Source organism: Pongo pygmaeus, chromosome 9, assembly GCF_028885625.2.
Source record: "Pongo pygmaeus isolate AG05252 chromosome 9, NHGRI_mPonPyg2-v2.0_pri, whole genome shotgun sequence".
Lineage (NCBI taxonomy): Eukaryota > Metazoa > Chordata > Mammalia > Primates > Hominidae > Pongo > Pongo pygmaeus.
In genome coordinates, this window is record NC_072382.2 from 7,606,053 (window position 1) to 7,623,764 (window position 17,712).

A 17,712-nucleotide genomic window follows, 5' to 3' on the forward strand; every position below is an offset into this window, starting at 1 on the left:
GAGTGCAGTGGCATGATCTCAGCTCACTTCAACTTCCACCTCCCGGATTCAAGTGATTCTCCAGCCTCAGCCTCCCGAGTAGCTGGGATTACAGGGGCATACCACCACATCCAACTAATTTTTATATTTTTAGTAGAGACCGGGTTTCACCATGTGACCACCAGGTTGGTCTTGAACTCTTGACCTCAGGTGATCCATCCGCCCCAGCCTCCCAAAGTGTTGGAATTACAGGCGTAAGCCAACACACCCGACCACTTTTTTTTTTCTTTTTTTTTTTCCTGCTTTGTAGCCCAAGCTGGAGTGCACTGGTGCAATCGTGGCTGGCACAGGTGTGCCACAGCACCTGGCTACACCCTTTTTTTTTTTTTGAGAAGGAGTCTCGCTGTGTTGCCCGGGCTGGAGTGCAGTGGTGCGATCTCGGCTCACTGCAACCTATTCTCCTGCCTCAGCCTCTGGAGTAGCTGGGATTACAGGTGTGGGCCACCACGCCTGGCTAATTTTTGTAGTTTTAGTAGAGACGGGGGTTTCACCATGTTGGTCAGGCTGGTCTCAAACTCCTGACCTCGTGATCTGCCCATGTCGGCCTCCCAAAGTGCTGGGATTACAGGCATGAGTCACTGTGCTCGGCCCTGGCCGAACCTTTTGTGAGCACTTACTGCGTGCTAGGCACCTACTAAGCTCTTTGCATGTGTTGGTCCTCATGACCCTCTCACTCATCCAAAAGCTCCATGGTTTAGTCTGTGATCCATTTCACAGGTGAGGAAGCTGAGGCCCAGAAGAACTTGCCCAAGGTCGTGGAAGCAATAAAGCTGGTTTGGATCCAAGCAGTCCCATCCCACTGCCTAGATGGGGTGGGCTTTTACCTACCTTGGAGCGTGTGTGTAAAGCTACCTTGAAACAAGAGGCACAGGCCGGGCGTGGTGGCTCACGGCTGTAATCCCAGCACTTTGGGAGGCCGAGGCGGGTGGATCATGAGGTCGGGAGTTCGAGACCAGCCTGACCAACATGGTGAAACCCCGTCTCTACTAAAAAAAATACAAAAATTAGCCGGGTGTGGTGGCGCGCGCCTGTAATCCCAGCTACTCAGGAGGCTGAGGCAGGAGAATCTCTTGAACCCAGGAGGCACAGGTTGCAGTGAGTCGAAATGTGCCACTGCACTCCAGCCTGGGCGACAGAACGAGACTCCGTCTCAAAAAAAGAAAAAAGAGGCACGACACAAATGACAAGTGATGTCGTTTTCCTTGTCACAGTTACCAGTATGACAGGTGGGAAGGGGCCGGGTGTGGGTTCTGGCAGGAGGGACCTAAGAACATTAGGTCCTGGCAGGTGCAGCCCTGGGAGCAGCCACGAGGGGGCATCAGGCTGCACAGGCGGCTCCAGGATGTCGGTCAGGGACCGGGCATAGGGGTTAGTGAGTGATTCTCGGGCACCGCAGGACGAGCCCTACAGAGCAGGTGGGCCCAGGAACCCCCTTTCTCAGTCCAGGACTCCCAGGCCTCAGGGCCTGGCCTTGGTGGCGCCCGTCTGTTGCGGTGCAGTTCGGCGGTCACAGCCTAGGGACCGGGTCCAGCCCAGCCAGCTCGGCAGCAGGTCAGCGCCCTGCCCCTTCCCGCGTCGCTGGGACGCCCCGAGCCGCTCAGGTCACCACGCAAAAGCCCTGGGTAATCCTCCGCCAGAAGTTGCGACCGCGGCTGCTGAGGGCCACCTCGGCCGCCTCCTGGAAGACGGCGTGGACGTTGTCATGGAGCCGAGCCGAGCACTCGAGGTAGGCCACCGCGCCCACGGACCTCGCCATCTCCTGGCCCTAGAGGGAGAGGTGGATGGGGCTGCCGTGAAGGGGGCACTGGGCAGGCCTCACGTCCTCGCTTCCTTCCCCCGGACAAGAGTGGAAGGTGGGGTCTGCGGAGCACCCATGGCTCCTGTACCCCTGCTTGCCCAAGCGCCCTCATGCACTTCATCATGTTTCTTTTTCTTTTCTTTTCTTTTTTTCTTTCTTTCTTTTTTTTTTTTTTTTGAGACGGAGTCTTGCTCTGTCGTCCAGGCTGGAGTGCAGTGGTGCGATCTCAGCTCACTGCAGCTCCTCCAACCGGGTTCAAGTGATTCTCCTGCCTCTGCCTCCAGAGTAGCTGGGATTACAGGCACCCGGCACCACACCACCTGGCTAATTTTTTGTATTTTTGGTAGAGACAGGGTTTCGCTATTTTGCCCTGGCTGGTCTCGAACTCCTGACTTCAAGTGATCCACCCACCTCGGCCTCCCAAGTGCTGGCGTGAGCCCCTGCGCCCAGCCAGCCTTCGTTGTGTTTTTAACCTCCGTTCTGGGCCTCTTTGCCTCTCAAGGCACCAAGAAATGAATTTCCCATGAACCCAGGCGTGTAGCGGAGAGGGACCCACAGTCTGAATATGTGGGTGCCTGCCTGGGCCCCCTCTCTGGGTCTCAGGTTGGTGGTGGAACTGACTCTGATATGCCTACTTCCTTGTTCTCCCTTCTGCCGGTGGAGGCTCCCAGCATATTCTAGGGACCATTTCCAAGTGCTGGAAGTTTCTGACCTCTGACAGCCTCTAAGACAACCCCAGCTCTGACCTACACCCTGAGCGTTCTGGACGCCTGGTGCCACTGAGGGGCATCCAGAGGTCCCCTCACCCAGTCCTCCCCAACTCCCACCTCGGGCTGGGTTTCCTACCCTGTGGTAGGTCACAGGCTCCAATCCGTTTCTTCGGAGCTTGTTCACCAGTGATTTGTCCTTGCGCAGGTCAGTCTTGCAGCCCACGACGATGATGGGTACCTTCTTGCAGAAATGATTCACTTCTGGGTACCACTGCAGGGGGGTGAGGGGGCGTGTGGGGGGGCATGTGTGAGCCCTGGAGAGTTCTGGCCCTCTCAGTGGACCACTCTCTTGCTCCCCAGCCCGAGCTCTGATATTGATAATCAGCACAGCCAGCATCTAGGGAGAAACTATTTGGTACCAGACTCTCATCTAAGAATTTACATGTATGGACCCATTAATTCCCCAAGGCCCCGGCAGCAAGTTCACAACCAATCCCACTGTACAGGTGCAGTAACTGAGGCACAGAGAGGCAATGTAACTTGGCCTTGGCTGGAAATGGCAGGATTTGAGCCTGGGGGTGGGGCTCAGAGCCCTGCTCCTGCCCTTCTAGAATCCTTCCTCTCTGCAGGGTAAGGGCCCTCACGGACACCCACCAAACTGAGCAAAACATATAAGGAAGTAAGGGATCCTTTAAAAACAAATCTTGGCCAGGTGTGGTGACTCACGCCTGTAATCCCAGCACTTTGGGAGCCTGAGGCGGGTGGAGCACCTGAGGTCAGGAGTTCCAGACCAGCCTGGCCAACACACTGAAACCCCGTCTCTAATAAAAATACAAAATTTAGGTGGGCATGATGGCGGGTGCCTGTAATCCCAGCTGCTCGGGAGGCTGAGGCAGGAGAATGGCATGAACCCAGGAGGCGGAGGTTGCAGTGAGCTGAGATCACGCCACTGCACTCCAGCCTGGGCCACAGAGTGAAACTCCATCTCAAAATAAATAAATAAATAAATAAATAAATAAATAAATAAATAAATAAGAAAGATAAAAATAAATCAATCCAGGCCGGGCTCGGTGGCTCATGCCTATAATCCCAGCACTTTGGGAGGCTGAGGCAGGCAGATCACCTGAGGTCAGGAGTTCGAGACCAGCCTGGCCAACAAGGGGAAACCCCGTCTCTACTAAAAATATAAAAATTAGCTGGGTGTGGTGGCGTGCACCTGTAGTCCCAGCTACTCTGGAGACTGAGGCAGGAGAATCGCTTGAATCTGGGAGGCGGAGGTTGCAGTGAGCTGAGATGGAGCCACTGCACTCCAGCCTGGGCGACAGAGTGAGACTCCGTCTCAAAAAGTAATAAATAAATAAATCCGCTCACAAAATGGTTGCAGCAGCTGTCTGCCTCAACTGCTTGCCTGGTGGAGGGAGGGCTGCTCTGCGGCATGTGAGGCCACCAGGGCCGAGTTCTTTCAGCCTGGACTACAGCCGGGGAGCCGGCGATCCCGGGAGGGGGCTTTCTATCTCCAGGAGCACTAAGTTGGCCGGTTCAGGCATCAAACTTGCCTGATAAAAATTGGCATCAGCCGGGCTTGGTGGCTCAAGCCTGCAATCCTAGCTACTCAGGAGGCTGAGGCAGGAGAATCGCTTGAACCCAGGAGGCGGAGGTTGCAGTGAGCCCAGATTGTACCACTGCACTCCAGCCTGGGAGACAGAGTGAGACTCCGTCTCAAAACAAACAAACAAAAACATTGGCATCAAACTACCTCATTCCTGGAAGCAAATGGGGCCTTTGTGGGGTCCCTGGCAGGTTCCCCACACACCCCCCATCCACTGAAACTGCCCATGAGAAAGGTTTCCTTGGTGGCTCCCACTGAACCCAGCAGTGAATCCTCTCTTTTTTGAGACAGAGTCTCGCTCTGTCTCCCAGACTGGAGTGCAGTGGTGCGATCTTGGCTCACTGCAACCTCCGCCTCCCGGGTTCAAGCAATTCTCCTGCCTCAGCCTCCCAAGTAGCTGGGTTATAGGCATGTGCCACCATGCCTGGCTAATTTTTGTATTTTTAGTAGCGACGGGGTTTCACCATGTTGGTCAGGCTGGTCTCAAACTCCTCAGATGATCCACCCTCCTCGGCCTCCTAAAGTGCTGGGATTACAAGGCGTGAGCTACCACACCCGGCCACCACCAGTGAATCCTTAGCCCTGCTCCTACCCATCCCTCGATAGCCCTGACCCTGGGCATCACTCCCTCCTACCTGACTGAGCCTGCACTTCACCCCAGGACCCCACTCTCCTGGCTCTCCTAGGTCTTATGGGGCCTTGCCCTCCTCTTCCTCTCCCTGGGGTTCAGCCTGTGGTCTTTCCTCTCCTCTAACTTCTCTCCCTCCCCGGGCAGCCTCTCCCAGGCTTTACTGCACCCGTAGCTTCTAAATGTGCGGCTGCATTTAGGCTGGCCAGCTGGACTGCCTGCTTGGAGGAACTGCAGACACATGCCTCGCACTGCCTGCTGGACATCTCCACTAGGATGTCCCACTCCCGAACCCAGCTTGCTCCTTCTCATCCTGGCCAAGGGCAACTCCACCTTCCAGCTGCTCTGGTAAAAACTCCTCCTTCCCACCCACATCCAATCCAACAAGAAAGCCCGATCATCAGCAAACTCCGCCTTCTAGAATCAACCCCCTTCTCATCACCCCCACTGCTAGCACTCTGGCCCCAGGCACCACCATCTCTCCTGGTCCCCAATGCCCAGAACAGCACCAGAATGAATGTGCTCAATCCAATCATTCGTTCTGAGTGAATGGACGGAGCAGTCTGCCCGGGTTCAAATCCCAGTGTTACCACTTTAATAGATGTGTATCTCTGGACGAGTGACTGGATCCGGGAATAATAATACTCCATAAGGTTGGCGGGGGGAGTAAATAAGTAAATACACGCAAGTACCAAGAACACTGCCTGGCACGTGGTCAGTCCTTAAAATTGTCACCATTGTTGTTGTTGTTGCAAATACTGTCATGGGCTGTACCCTGCGGAAACTCGGAGGCCCTGGCAGCAGTGGGTGAGGGGCTGTGCCATGGCTAAAGGCAGCTGGAGCAGAGGAATTCAAGGGGCCACATCCCTGATGCCCATGAGCAGCCTCTGAGAACCAGCAGCTACGCAGAGCTGCTGGACTCTGACTTAATGGTTCCCGCACCTCGGGCAGGCACAGGCTGGGGAGATGCAGCAGCCTCTGGCTCACCCAGCAACCTCAGGCAGAGCTGCAGTGGGAAGAGCCAGAGTGTTCGGAGTCTGCAGCATAGGGTAGGCAAGGAGCACTGTACTGGGAGTCAGAAGGGCAGACGCTGCCACCAAATCCCTGTGCCAGCGACTCTGGGCAAGCCACTGCCCCACTCTGGGCCTCAGTTTCCCCATATATATGCCAAAGGCTCTGGAATCAATATCATTTCGGGCCTGCCAAGCTCTGACAGTCAGCTGGGTCAAGGGTGGGTGGCAGAGTGGAGTGGCCTGGCTATGGGGGCTATGCCTCCCTGTCCCCCAGTACCTACCCGGTTAAAGACGTTGTCAAAGCTGTTCGGGCTGGTGACATCGAAGCAAAGCAGCAGGACGCTGGCGTCAGGGTAGAACAGGGGCCGCAGGCGGTCATAGTCATCTTGCCCTGGGCAGAGTGGGGGTGGTCACTGCCTTCAGGGCTCCTGGCCCCTGTCAGCACCGCCCCAATGTCAGGAGGTCACCTCATCAGATGGGGAGCTTCTGGGGACAGGGCCTAGTTTTTTGCCTCAGAGTCTGGCACAAATTTGGCTCTGAGGTGGCTACTCCATGTGAGTGCCTCCTTGGGGCATTGCTCACCTCTGCCTGTGGGATGTCTGGAAGGGATGGCAGGCAAGGCAGAGGCCAGGCCTGGCACCGCCTGGAGGAACTGGGGCCAATTGCTCAGAAGCCGGCTTTGCCCTGAGCTTAGGAGTGAGAAATAAGGGGTAGGTGGGAACCTGGCAAAGACATCTTAGCTCGTCCAACTAAGAGTGCTGCTGGGAGGCCCTGAGTTTAGCTTAGAGCTCACCCTGGTATAGGCAAGGTCAGGAGGCTGGAGGGCAGAGGCCATGGACGGGCAGATCCTACAGAAACTAAAAGCAGGGTGGAGTGCTCAGAAGGCCAGAAACAGTCCTGAAAGCAAAGTGCTGGACTCCCGCTTGCCTCCAGGACGTAGCGGGCGGCCCTGGGGTGCTGGGGGTGCAGGTGACACTGCTGCAGATGCAAGGAGGGCTCAGACTCCTGGGCCCACTCCTGGCCCGCACCTGTCCCTTGGAGACTGGCTGGCCTCCCTGGTTCAGAAGGAAGCAGAGCGGAATCTGTCCCAGGCATCTGGGGCCCAGGGAAGCCCCTCCCACCCTGCCCCCACCCCTGCACACCCACCTGCTGTGTCCCAGATGTGGAGGTGCACAGGTTTGCCTTTCACTTGCAGGTTGACCATGTACCGCTCAAACACCGTGGGGGTGTAGCTCTGAGGAGAAGCAGGGCGGGGGAGGCTGTGAGGAGGCTTCGGAGAGGGGACTTGGTCTGTCCACAGCGCTGCTCCCTCCTTGGGGGTCAGTGGAGTGTAGTTGTTTGTGAGAAGTCCTCCTTGGCCTGCCTGGGGTGGCGGCCTAGAGCCTGTCTGCTTTTGCAAAGTCCTGAACCTCCCCAGCTTTGTTCTCAGTTGTGAAATGGGAATATTAAAAGTCCCTACCAGCCAGGCGCCATGGCTCACCCCGTAATCCCAGCACTTTGGGAGGTTGAGGTGGGCCTTGAGGCCAGGAGTTCAAGATCAGCCTGGCCAACATGGTGAAACCCTGTCTCTACTAAAAATACAAAAATTAGCTGGGAATGGTGGTGCCTGCCTGTAATCCCAACTACTCAAGAGGCTGAGGCACAAGAATTGCCTGGGACTGAGGTTGCAGTGAGATGAGATCGCACCACTGTACTCCATCCTAGGTGACAGAGCAAGACTCTGTCTCAAAACAACAACAACAAAAAGGCCGGGTGTGGTGGCTCATGGCTGTAATCCCAGCACTTTGGGAGGCCGAAGTGGGTGGATCATGAGGTCAGGAGTTTGAGACCAGGCTGACCAACATGGTGAAACCCTGTCTGTACTAAAAATACAAAAATTAGCCAGGCGTGGTGGCACATGCCTGTAATCCTAGCTACTTGGGAGGCTGAGGCAGGGGAATAGCTTGAACCCGGGAGGTGGACGTTGCAGTGAGCTGAGATCGCGCCATTGCATTGCAGTCTGAGTGACACAGTGAGACTCTGTCTCAAAAAAAAAAAAAAAAAAAAAAAAAAGTCCCTACCGCAATGCCACAATAAGGATTCAGTGATATATTCCATGCAAGTCCTTAGCTCAGGGCCTGGCATAAAATAAGCACATCTACATGCCAGCTACTGTTATTTTTATCATTGCCCTCTGGATGGGGGCAGGGGACTCCCGTTTTTCTTTTTTTTCACAGACAGGGTCTCCCTGTGTTTCCCAGGCTGGAGTGCAGCAGCTATTCACAGGCACCACAGCTCACTGCAACCCCAAACTCCTGGGCTCAAGCAATCCTCCTGCCTCTGCCTCCCAAGAGCTGGGACAACAGGCACACGCCGCTGGGACTCCCATTTCTGAGCCTTCATTCATGTTATCCCCCCTTCCTAGAACAACATTAACCTACATGTTTATTCATTCCTTGCTTTATTCATTTGTTGATTCATCTACTCATTCAGCAGCATTAGCCCCTTCTCTAGGCCCAGTTCTGGACACTGGGAAGCAGGCACCAAAAGACTCAATCCCTGCCCTGGGGAACTCGCAGCTTTTTGGGGTTCCTCCTTTGCCTCTCAACCTCTCACAATCCAAACAAGACCGCTATTAAATGCTACCTTCACCTTTCTGGGATGCCTTTCCTGACCCCTTACCAGAATGCCCCAATGCGCCCTCCACCTTTTTTTTCTTTTTCTTCTTCCTTTTTTTTTTTTCTTTTTTTTGAGACGGAGTCTCACTCTGTCACCCAGGCTGCAGTGCAATGGCGTGATCTTGGCTCACTGCAACCTCCGCCTCCTGGGTTCAAGGGATTCTCCTGCCTCAGCCTCCCGAGTAGCTGGCATTACAGACACGTGCCATCATACCTGGCTAATTTTTATATTTTTAGTAGAGACGGGGTTTCACCATGTTGATCAGGCTGGTCTTGAACTCCTGACCTCGTGATCTGCCCACCTCAGCCTCCCAAAGTGCTGGGATTACAAGCATGAGCCACCGCGCCTGGGCTTTTTTATTTATTTATTTATTTTTGAGAGAGAGTCCTGCTCTGTCACCCAGGCTGGAGTGCAATGGTGTGATCTCTTGGGTCAATGCAACATCTGCCTCCTGGGTTCAAGTGATTCTTTTGCCTCAGCCTTGTGAGTAGCTGGGATTACAAGCACACGCCAGCACACCCGGCTAATTTTTGTACTTTTAGTAGAGATGGGGTTTCACCATATTAGCCAGGCTGCTCTTGAACTCCTGACCTCAAGTGATCCACCCGCCTCGGCCTCCCAAAGTGCTGGGATTACAGGCATGAGCCACCATGCCTGGCTTTTTTTTTTTTTTTTTTTTTTAAAGATAGGGTCTCACTCTGTCACCCAGGCCTGAGTGCAGTGGTGCGATCTTGACTCACTGCAACCTCTGTCTCCCAGGCTCAAGTGATTCTCCTACCTCAGCCTCCCCAGTAGCTGGGATTACAGGTGTGGGCCACCATGCCTGGCTAATTTTTCTTTTTCTTTTTTTGTAGAGACAGGGTTTTGCCATGTTGCCCAGGCTGGTCTCGAACTCCTGAACTCAAGCAATCCACCCACCCACCCTGGCCTCCCAAAGTAATTTTTTTTTTTTTTTTTTTTTTTTGAGACTGAGTTTCGCTGTTTTTGCCCAAGCTGGAGTGCAATGGTGCAGTCTCGGCTCACCACGACCTCCGCCTCCCAGGTTCAAGCAATTCTCCTGCCTCAGCCTCCTGAGTAGCTGGGATTACAGGCATGCACCACCACGCCCAGCTAATTTTTTGTATTTTTAGTAGAGACGGGGTTTCTCCATGTTGAGGCTGGTCTTGAACTCCTGACCTCAGGTGATCCGCCTGCCTCTGCCTCCCAAAGTGCTGGGATTACAGGCGTGAGCCACGGCGCCCAGCCCCAAAGTAATTTTTTGTATTTTTTGGTAGAGATGGGGTCTTGCTATGTTGCCCAGGCTGGTCTTGAATTCCTGGACTCACATGATCCATCTGCCTTGGCCTCCCAAAGTGCTGGGATTACAGGTGTGAGCCACCACGCCCAACCCAGTGCCCCATGTTTGGGCCTTTCTTCTTTGTCCTGCCTGGGCTTGGGAGGAGGTCACCCAGGACAGAGGCCCCTTACTCCAGCCCTGCCCAGCCTGAGCTCACTGCTGCCTTTCCATGAAGGTGAGATGAACGGGCAGCAGGCCAGGTTTTGTACACAGATGAAAATGCAGGAATGAAGAGGGAGCTTTTGCAAGATGTGTTTGCAAAACTCTGCCACAACCTGTGCCCTCTGCTCTGAGGGGCATGATGGGCCGCCTGCTCTTGGGTCCCTAAGCCTCGACTGCCTGCTCAGGGCTGGTTGATGGGGCCACAGTCTGGGGGTCCCCTATCCTCTTCCCTTCCCATGCCGGGTGGGGCCCACACCTGCTCGTGACTCAGGAGAATTTCACGCCTGCCTGCCTGCCTGCCCGCTGGCCCTCTGAGTCAGGCCCTGGCCAGCTGGGAGGGGCAGCACCTGAGCAGTGGGTCAGCACTGTCCTCCAGGTAAGCTGCAGGGAGTGGGGTGGGGAGAAAGGCAGGTCCCAGAGTGGGCAGCTGAGGAAGATGGAGAAGTCGGGATAGCCTTGAGGTAAGGGCTGGCCCCACCCCAGACTCTAGACATGCTGTCACTCCCTCTACGAAAAGGAACCAACAGGAACAGACAAGGGCCTCACCTACTTCTCCATTCCCCCTTGCCTGCTCAGGGTGCCCTCCCTCAGGCCCTTTGCCTTTGCCAGGGCAGCGTGACCTGGTAGCTAGGAGCACTAGCTTTAGGTTTAGATGTGCCTGGCTTAAGACCCGGCTCCGGCACTCACCAGCTATGTGTCCTTAGGACAGTCTCCTCACTGGTTAAAGGGGAGAGTGTCATGCCATGATGTGGGAGGCAGGATGGACTGGCAGGTGTGGCCCCAGCATAAATGCTCACCACCAGGAAAGCTGGTGGCCAGGAGCAGTGTCCACACGAGCCCCCGTCCATCCTTCCAGGTGGTGACACCTTCTCCAGTGATATGGATTGGCTGTGTCCCCACACAAATCTCATCTCGAATTGTAATCCCCACGTATCAAGGGAAGGACCTGGTGGGAGATGATTGAATCATGAAGGCGGTTTCCCCCATGCTGTTCTTGTGATAGTGAGGGAGGTTTTTTTGTTTGTTTGTTTTTTTTGACAGAGTCAGGCTGGAGTGCAGTAGTGCAATCTTGCTCCCTGCAGCCTCTGCCTCCTGGGTTCAAGTGATTCTCCTGCCTCAGCCTCCTGAGTAACTGGGATTACAGGCATGTGCCACCACGCCTGGCTAATTTTGTATTTTTAGTAGAGATGGGGTTTCTCCACGTTGGTCAGTCTGGTCTCAAACTTCCGACCTCAGGTGATCCACCCGCCTTGGCCTCCCGAAGTGCTGCGATTACAGGTGTGAGCCACCGTGCCCAGCCTAATTTTTGTACTTTTAATAGAGATGGGGTTCTACAATGTTGGCCAGGCTGGACTCGAACTCCTAACCTCAAGTGATCTGCACACCTTGGCCTCCCAAAGAGCAGGGGTTACAGGTGTGAGCCACCACGCCTGGCCAATAGTGAAGAAGTTCCTACGAGATCTGATGGTTTAAAAGTGGGGTGCTTCCCCCTTCTCTCTCTCTCCTGCTGCCACATAAGAAGCGCCTTGCTTCCACTTCACCTTCCACCATGATTGTAAGTTTCCTGAAGCCTCCCCAGCCATGCAGAACTGTGAGTCAATTAAACCTCTTTTCTTTATAAATTACCCAGTCTCGGGTAGTTCTTTATAGCAATGTGAAAATGGACTAATACCCCCAGCCCCTCTGCAGCTTCTGACCTTTGTCCTAGAGTAGGGGCCTGTCATTGTGAAGGGCACTGGTGCTCTTGCATCTGAGCTCCCAGCTTGACCACCCACTCAGTCACCTTCTTGATCTGAGCTGCAGGGCAGCCTGCTGGAAATCTCTTGGGGGACATGTTTCAGTGCTTTGCAAATGCCCATGGTAATGACACCATCATCCACCATTCTCTAAGGATCTTCTGTGTGTGGCTGTGTACTGGCACCATCTCCGATCCTTGCAAGCTCGGAACGTCAGTACAACCTTCACTTTCTGATGATGTCCAGAGAGAGGAAATGACTTGTTCAAGGGGACACACTGAATAGCTGGCTAGTGACAGAGCCAGGTCTTTCTGGCTGCAGAGACCAGGCCCTGTCCTCAGCCACCTGCCTTTCCTGAGGTTACCAACTCCAGTTCCTGGAGACGGAAAGGGGCTGGGTTTCCCCTCTGGCTTGTAACTGTCACAGCCCTTTCCCCCACTCGGGACGTCATCCTAGAGACTCTGTCTGTACCTTTTGTTGTGTTGTTCTTTGACCCCCAGGCAGGGTCACCCTCTGTCCATGGGACCAATGGCACCTAATCTTATCTGTTAAGCTGTCCTCAGCCAGAAAAGAAGGGCTGGGCCTGTGCTGGACCAGGACAGAGATGACTCAGGCTCGGGTCTGCCCTCCAGGGGCTCACAGACAGAAAATGGATCATTACCAAGATGGGGGACCTGGCTCAAGAGGGAGTGTCGGGGTATCCCTGGTTAGGACACCCATGGGAGTCCAAGTGCAAACCAGGAAGGACTCAGGGGGCTCTAGCCAGCAGGGCCGGGTGCTCCCTGCCACCTCCTATCCCCATGCTGGTGTGGGGGCTGCTAGGCTTTGAACCTGTGGGAATGGTTACAGCCCCAAATGCCAGGCAGGACTGGGCAGAGGCTGGCACCCCAGCCTGGGGCTCCCCCTGTCCTAGGAGCTCTCTCCACCTTGCCCTCCCCTGCTGCCCTGAATCCAGGGTTGGGCCAAAGCCGGATGAGGGTCACTGAGGTCCCTCCAAATGCTCAGGCTGCTCTCAGCCCTTTGCTGTGTGCAGGAAGTCTGGGAGATGGGACTCCAGCCTCCTGGCTGCTGGCCCCTTGGGCTTCGAGGGCTGCCTGGAGGAAGAGTCTGGTGCTAGGGACAGGGGCAGGAGGAGGCTGAGTCCAGCAGGCAGAGCACTGGGGGCTGTGGAGAAGGCCCTGGTCGGGAGGGGGAAGACCTGGGCTCTAGATCAGTGCTGCCACTGCCCGGCCATGTGCCCCGAGGCAAGCCTCTGGGTTCGGGACTCAGTTTTCCCATCTGCAAAATGAAGCCTTTCCAACTTTACACATTGTGGGTTCTTTTAATTTATTTATTTAATTACATATATATATATATTTTGAGACGGAGTCTTGCTCTGTTGTCCCCAAGCTGGAGTGCAATGGTGCGATCTCGGTTCACTGCAACCTCCGCCTCCCAGGTTCAGGCGATTCTCCTGCCTCAGCTTCCCGAGTAGCTGGGGTTACAGGCGCATGCCACTGTGCCCGGGTAATTTTTTTTGTATTTTCGGTAGACATGGGGTTTCACCATGTTGGCCAGGCTGGTCTTGAACTTGTGACCTCAGGTGATCCACCTGCCTTGGCCTCCCAGAGAGCTGGGAATGCAGGTGTGGGCCACTACGCCCGGCCCATTGTGGGTTCTTTAAATGAAGAGGACTCTCCTGCTCCAGGGAACCCGGGGCCCCAGACAGGGGAAGAGCCTGGACAAATCCAGCCCATTTTCCTGGTGATAAGCATGCCCTCCCCCCATTTCTGGCCAGCCCCAGCACGTCCCTCAAAGCATTCACATCTTATCAACTGTAAGAGGCCCATTTCCACGTCATAACTGCTCTGAAGTTGGGATGGTCTCACCATCAAGGACATCTCAGAGCTGGTGGTGAGGATTAGCCCTCCAGCCCCCGCCCATCAGGTGCCTTCCCCTGGGCCTGGGCCACCTGTCGCTGTGTGGTGCTCTTCCCCGGGTGCCCTCATTGTTGGGTTCCCATGGGCAGCATCTAGGGGCCCAGAAACATGTTTCCCCCAACTTAAAAAAATGTATGACTGGTCAAAGGAGGTGACACCAGCTCCACAAACAACTAAACAAAAGTGGCTCAATGCCACTGCAGCAGAAAGCACATGGGCCAAGGGTGGGAGACAGGCAGACAGACATCATCGTGATAAGAACTACAGTGTGATAAGAACCGGGGTAGGCCCGACCCATCCTGCTTGTGCTCAGATGCCCCAGCACCTGTACAACCATAGGGGCTTAGAGGATGCTGGGAAGAAAAGGAGGAAGAATGCCGGTTGCGGTGGCTCACGCCAGTAATCCCAGCACTTTGGGAGGCCGAGGCGGGCAGATCGCTTGAGGCCAGGAGTTCAAGACCAGCCTGACCAACATGGCAAAACCCCGTCTCTACTAAAAATAAAAAAATGGGCTGGGTGTGGTGGCTCACGCCTGTAATCCCAGCATTTTGGGAGGCGGAGACGGGCGGATCACGAGGTCAAGAGATCGAGACCATTCTGGCCAACATGGTGAAACCCTGTCTCTACTAAAAATATACAAAAATTAGCTGGGCATGGTGGCTCGTGCCTGTAGTCCCAGCTACTTGGGAGGCTGAGGCGGGAGAATCGCTTGAACCTGGGAGGCAGAGGTTGCAGTGAGCCGAGATTGTGCCACTGCACTCTAGCCTGGTGACAGAGTGAGACTCCGTCTCAAAAATAAAATAAAACAAAATAAAATAATTTTAAAAATTAGCCAGGCGTGGTGGTGGGCTCCTGTAATCCCGCTAACTCAGAAGGCTGAGGCAAGAGAATCGCTTGAACCTGGGAGGCGGAGGTTGCAGTGAGCCGAGATTGTGCCAATATCACTCCAGCCTGGGTGACAGAGTGAGACTCTTCTCAAAAAAAAAAAAAAAAAAAAGAAGAAGAGATGCTGGAAGCAACTCCATGGACTCCCAGGACAACAGGGCTGAGAGGCGGCAGAGCAGGGGCCACCTGGTGCCTGTGGAGTCTGCCTGGGCAGTCAGTGAGCATGTCAGGAAGGATTAACGGTGGACATGCCTACAGCACCAAGGACATGCCAGCTACCGCACGGGAGCTGCCTGTCAGCCTCCTCTGGGCTCCACCTCACCACTGCCCTACAGTCCCTCTACCCCATAGGGTTGTTGTGAGGAAACTGAGGCTCAGAGAAGCTAAGCAGTTTACAAAAGGGCACGGGGCTCATAAGAGGAGAGCAGAGACGCGGGCCCAGCAGCTGAGGCTACAGCTGGCGTGCTCCCACACTCCAAGGCAGAGCCCATGGCATGTGCATTCCAGAGGCGAGGAGCTGGAGGGGAGACAATGTTTCCCAGGAGCGACATGTGCCAACTCTCCATGAGTCCTTCCTGTGCGCAGGCCGGGGCTGAGTGCTTGACGTCTATTAACTCGCTGTCACAGTGACCCTGTGCGGTGGGCACTGTCACCTGTGATGTAGTTAGGGACACAGGCACAGCGGGGTTAGGGGACTTGCCCAAGGGCACACAGCTATGAGTGGCAAAGCCATAATTTGAACCTAGGCAGTCTGGCTTCCAAGCTCTCAGGCCCTCTTGGCGGAATTGTGTGGCCAAATGCTGTCTTAGGATCTTGTGTGCCCCCAGGTCGCCTCACTCAGTCCTTGTGACACCCCTCCCCGGTAGATGCCATTCCTCCTGCTTTACAGATAACATCACTGAAGCCTTCATTCCCAATGGCTGGGGCGGAAGAACTCTGCCCTGGACCCCAGGCCCCGCTGGGACACCCCTAGGAGGCCGGGGTAGGCGCACAGCGTGGGCCGCTCCGGCAGGGACCTGTACACCCGGGCGCGCGAGCGGAACCGGGAGAGGCGGAGGCGCGGGGCACTCACCTCGGGGAAGGCCCCATCGGCGAAGACCATCAGCAGCGACGTCTTCCCGCAGCCGCCGTCGCCCACCAGGACCACCTTGACCGACCGCACGCCTGGTGGCGCCTCCTCACCCGCTGCCTGGGCCGCCGTCATCCCGGGGCCGGGCGCGGAGCGGGCGGGCGGGCGGCTGCGGCGCAGAGACCCAGACTGCGCGGGGCAGGCCCGGCGGGGCAGGAATGTGGAAGGGGCGGGGCGGCGGGAGGAAGTGCGAGCCGGGCGCCCCGAGAGCCAGGCGCCCCGAGAGCCAGGCGCCCCGAGAGCCAGGCGACAGGCCCGGGCGGCTGGGCTGGAGTCCTTCCTCTCCAGGCCGTCTAGGCCCCTGAGAAACGCTGCCCGAGCCCCTACTGTGAGCGGGCCGCGCTGGGGCCACGGGAGGTCGGAAGGGAGAAGACAAACAGCGGGACCATGATAGTGGGGGCGGGGGTGTGCTCAGGGGCTGGGTCCCAGATCCCAGGCAGGAGCCAGTGACCTTTAGTGAATGAATGAATGAATGAATGGTGCATTTCCCCAGGGGTCTTAGGACGCAGCACAACACAGGCGTTTCATGCCAGGTGGGAAGGGGATGACCCCCTTCACTGGCCCCACCAGGCCTGGCCTGCCCCCCTCCGCCAGCACCAGGAAGCTCTGCTGCAGGTGGGCAGCCACCTGACACCCTGGCTGGCCACGATCTAGGGAAAGCGATGGAACCTTCCCTCTGTAAAGTGTGAGTGTTTCTTATTATTGCACCATGAGATGTCCCCCTGGTGCCCAACGGCCTGGGGACCCTGAACTGTTTAAGACAAAATCCAGGCCCTGCCTTGAGAAGCCCACGGCTTAGAATGGTAGACACGCAGGACATCAGTGTGATCAGAACTACAGCGGGAGTAGGGACAGGCAGCGGGACGGGAGTAGGGGAAAGGAGCTCCTCGCCCAGGTTGAGGGAGTCAGGAAACCTTTCAGAGTCTTGAGGAAAAAGTGAGACACAGTCAGATGGGGGAGGGAAAAGGTGTTCCACAGGAGAGAGCTGCACGTGCGAAGTGCGGAGGCCGGAGCGGAATGCCGCCCCCCCACCCCGCCCCCGCAGAGGGTGAGGCTGGCTCGCACAGTGGTGCAGCAAGAGGAGCTGGTGCTTGCCCAGTGGAGCACTTTGGATGCCAGCAGTAAATCCAGCATTGAACTGGGAACTCATTGTCACCTGATCTCTCCAATTCTCCTAATAGCCAGAGTTGAAATCTTGTAAAAATGGGCACAAGGGTCTTCCCAGATCTTGGACTGCGTGTTTCTATTGAAGCTTAAAAGAACAAGGGGCAGACGTCATTAGGTTCCCCCTAATTTATGCTGGTCATGACATCACCCCTCATGGAGTTCCAGGTCAGGCAGGTGAAAAAGCACCTTCAACCTCCTTTAAACTCACTGTGGTCTAAAGAGGCAGCCAGGGCAGGAGTCACTAGGTGGAGAGGCAGAGCCCAGCTCCTTGACTCCTCTGCCCGGCTCCCGCTCTGGGGTGTGGTCTGCAGGCTGGATGGAGCCCCACTTGGAGGGAAGGAGCCTCCCCAGCACAGCTCTGCCTTCCAGGTGCCCCTTCCTCCCCGAAACTGCCATAGGGCTCGGCAGTGACTTGACACTGGGCTGGGCAGGTAGCTCCTGAGCAGGGCTCCCCGCCCCAAGGAGTGGTGAGAGGGGCCCCACCCCCTCGGATCAGCTGTCAGCGTCTTCCTCCCCACTGCTGCTGTCATCAGGCCTTGGGTGGCAAGGCTGGAAGGCAGGTGGGGCCAGACTGGGGGTGGAGGGAGCCGAGAGTCAGGCAGAGGCGTTTGGCCTTGGTTGCTATAGGGATAATCTCTGTAATGACACACTTGATGTTTGTCATGCTGTACAGTTTCACTGAACATTTCCTAATAATAACAACACCCATTAATGGATTGCAAGCCACGTGTAGGCACTGTTCCCTAGGAGGTAGGGACTCTTAGCTCCATTTCACAGATGAGGAGCCTGAGGCCCAGAAAGGCTAAGTCATTGACTAACATCCACAGCTAGTAAGAAGCTGAACTAGAATTTGGATCCAGGCGTGACCCCAAAGCCAGGCGGTCTCCCTCCATCACACCTCATCTGCACAACTGCAATTTCGT

At 55.7% G+C, this 17,712-nt stretch overlaps 1 protein-coding gene across 1 annotated transcript; it reads right to left on the reverse strand.

Moving 5' to 3' along the window:
• Window positions 1-1,220: 1,220 nt before the first annotated feature.
• RHOD (ras homolog family member D) lies at window positions 1,221-15,792 on the reverse strand. Its single transcript, XM_054440804.2, has 5 exons — window positions 15,566-15,792; window positions 6,944-7,031; window positions 6,079-6,188; window positions 2,684-2,818; window positions 1,221-1,804 (listed from the first exon to the last, which is right to left on the reverse strand). The coding sequence occupies exons 1-5, from the start codon at window positions 15,695-15,697 to the stop codon at window positions 1,637-1,639; spliced, it is 633 nt and encodes a 210-aa protein (XP_054296779.1). The 5' UTR covers window positions 15,698-15,792; the 3' UTR covers window positions 1,221-1,636.
• Window positions 15,793-17,712: the final 1,920 nt, after the last annotated feature.

What these genes read in the sequence shown, in the direction of transcription:
- RHOD (XM_054440804.2), bottom strand. Translation starts at nt 15,697, where the DNA reads ATGACGGCGGCCCAGGCAGCGGGTGAGGAGGCGCCACCAGGCGTGCGG. An exon ending in CCGATGGGGCCTTCCCCGAG is followed by an intron (nt 7,032 to 15,565) that starts GTGAGTGCCCCG and finishes GCTTCTCCTCAG; the next exon opens with AGCTACACCCCCACGGTGTT. An exon ending in CCACATCTGGGACACAGCAG is followed by an intron (nt 6,189 to 6,943) that starts GTGGGTGTGCAG and finishes CACTCTGCCCAG; the next exon opens with GGCAAGATGACTATGACCGC.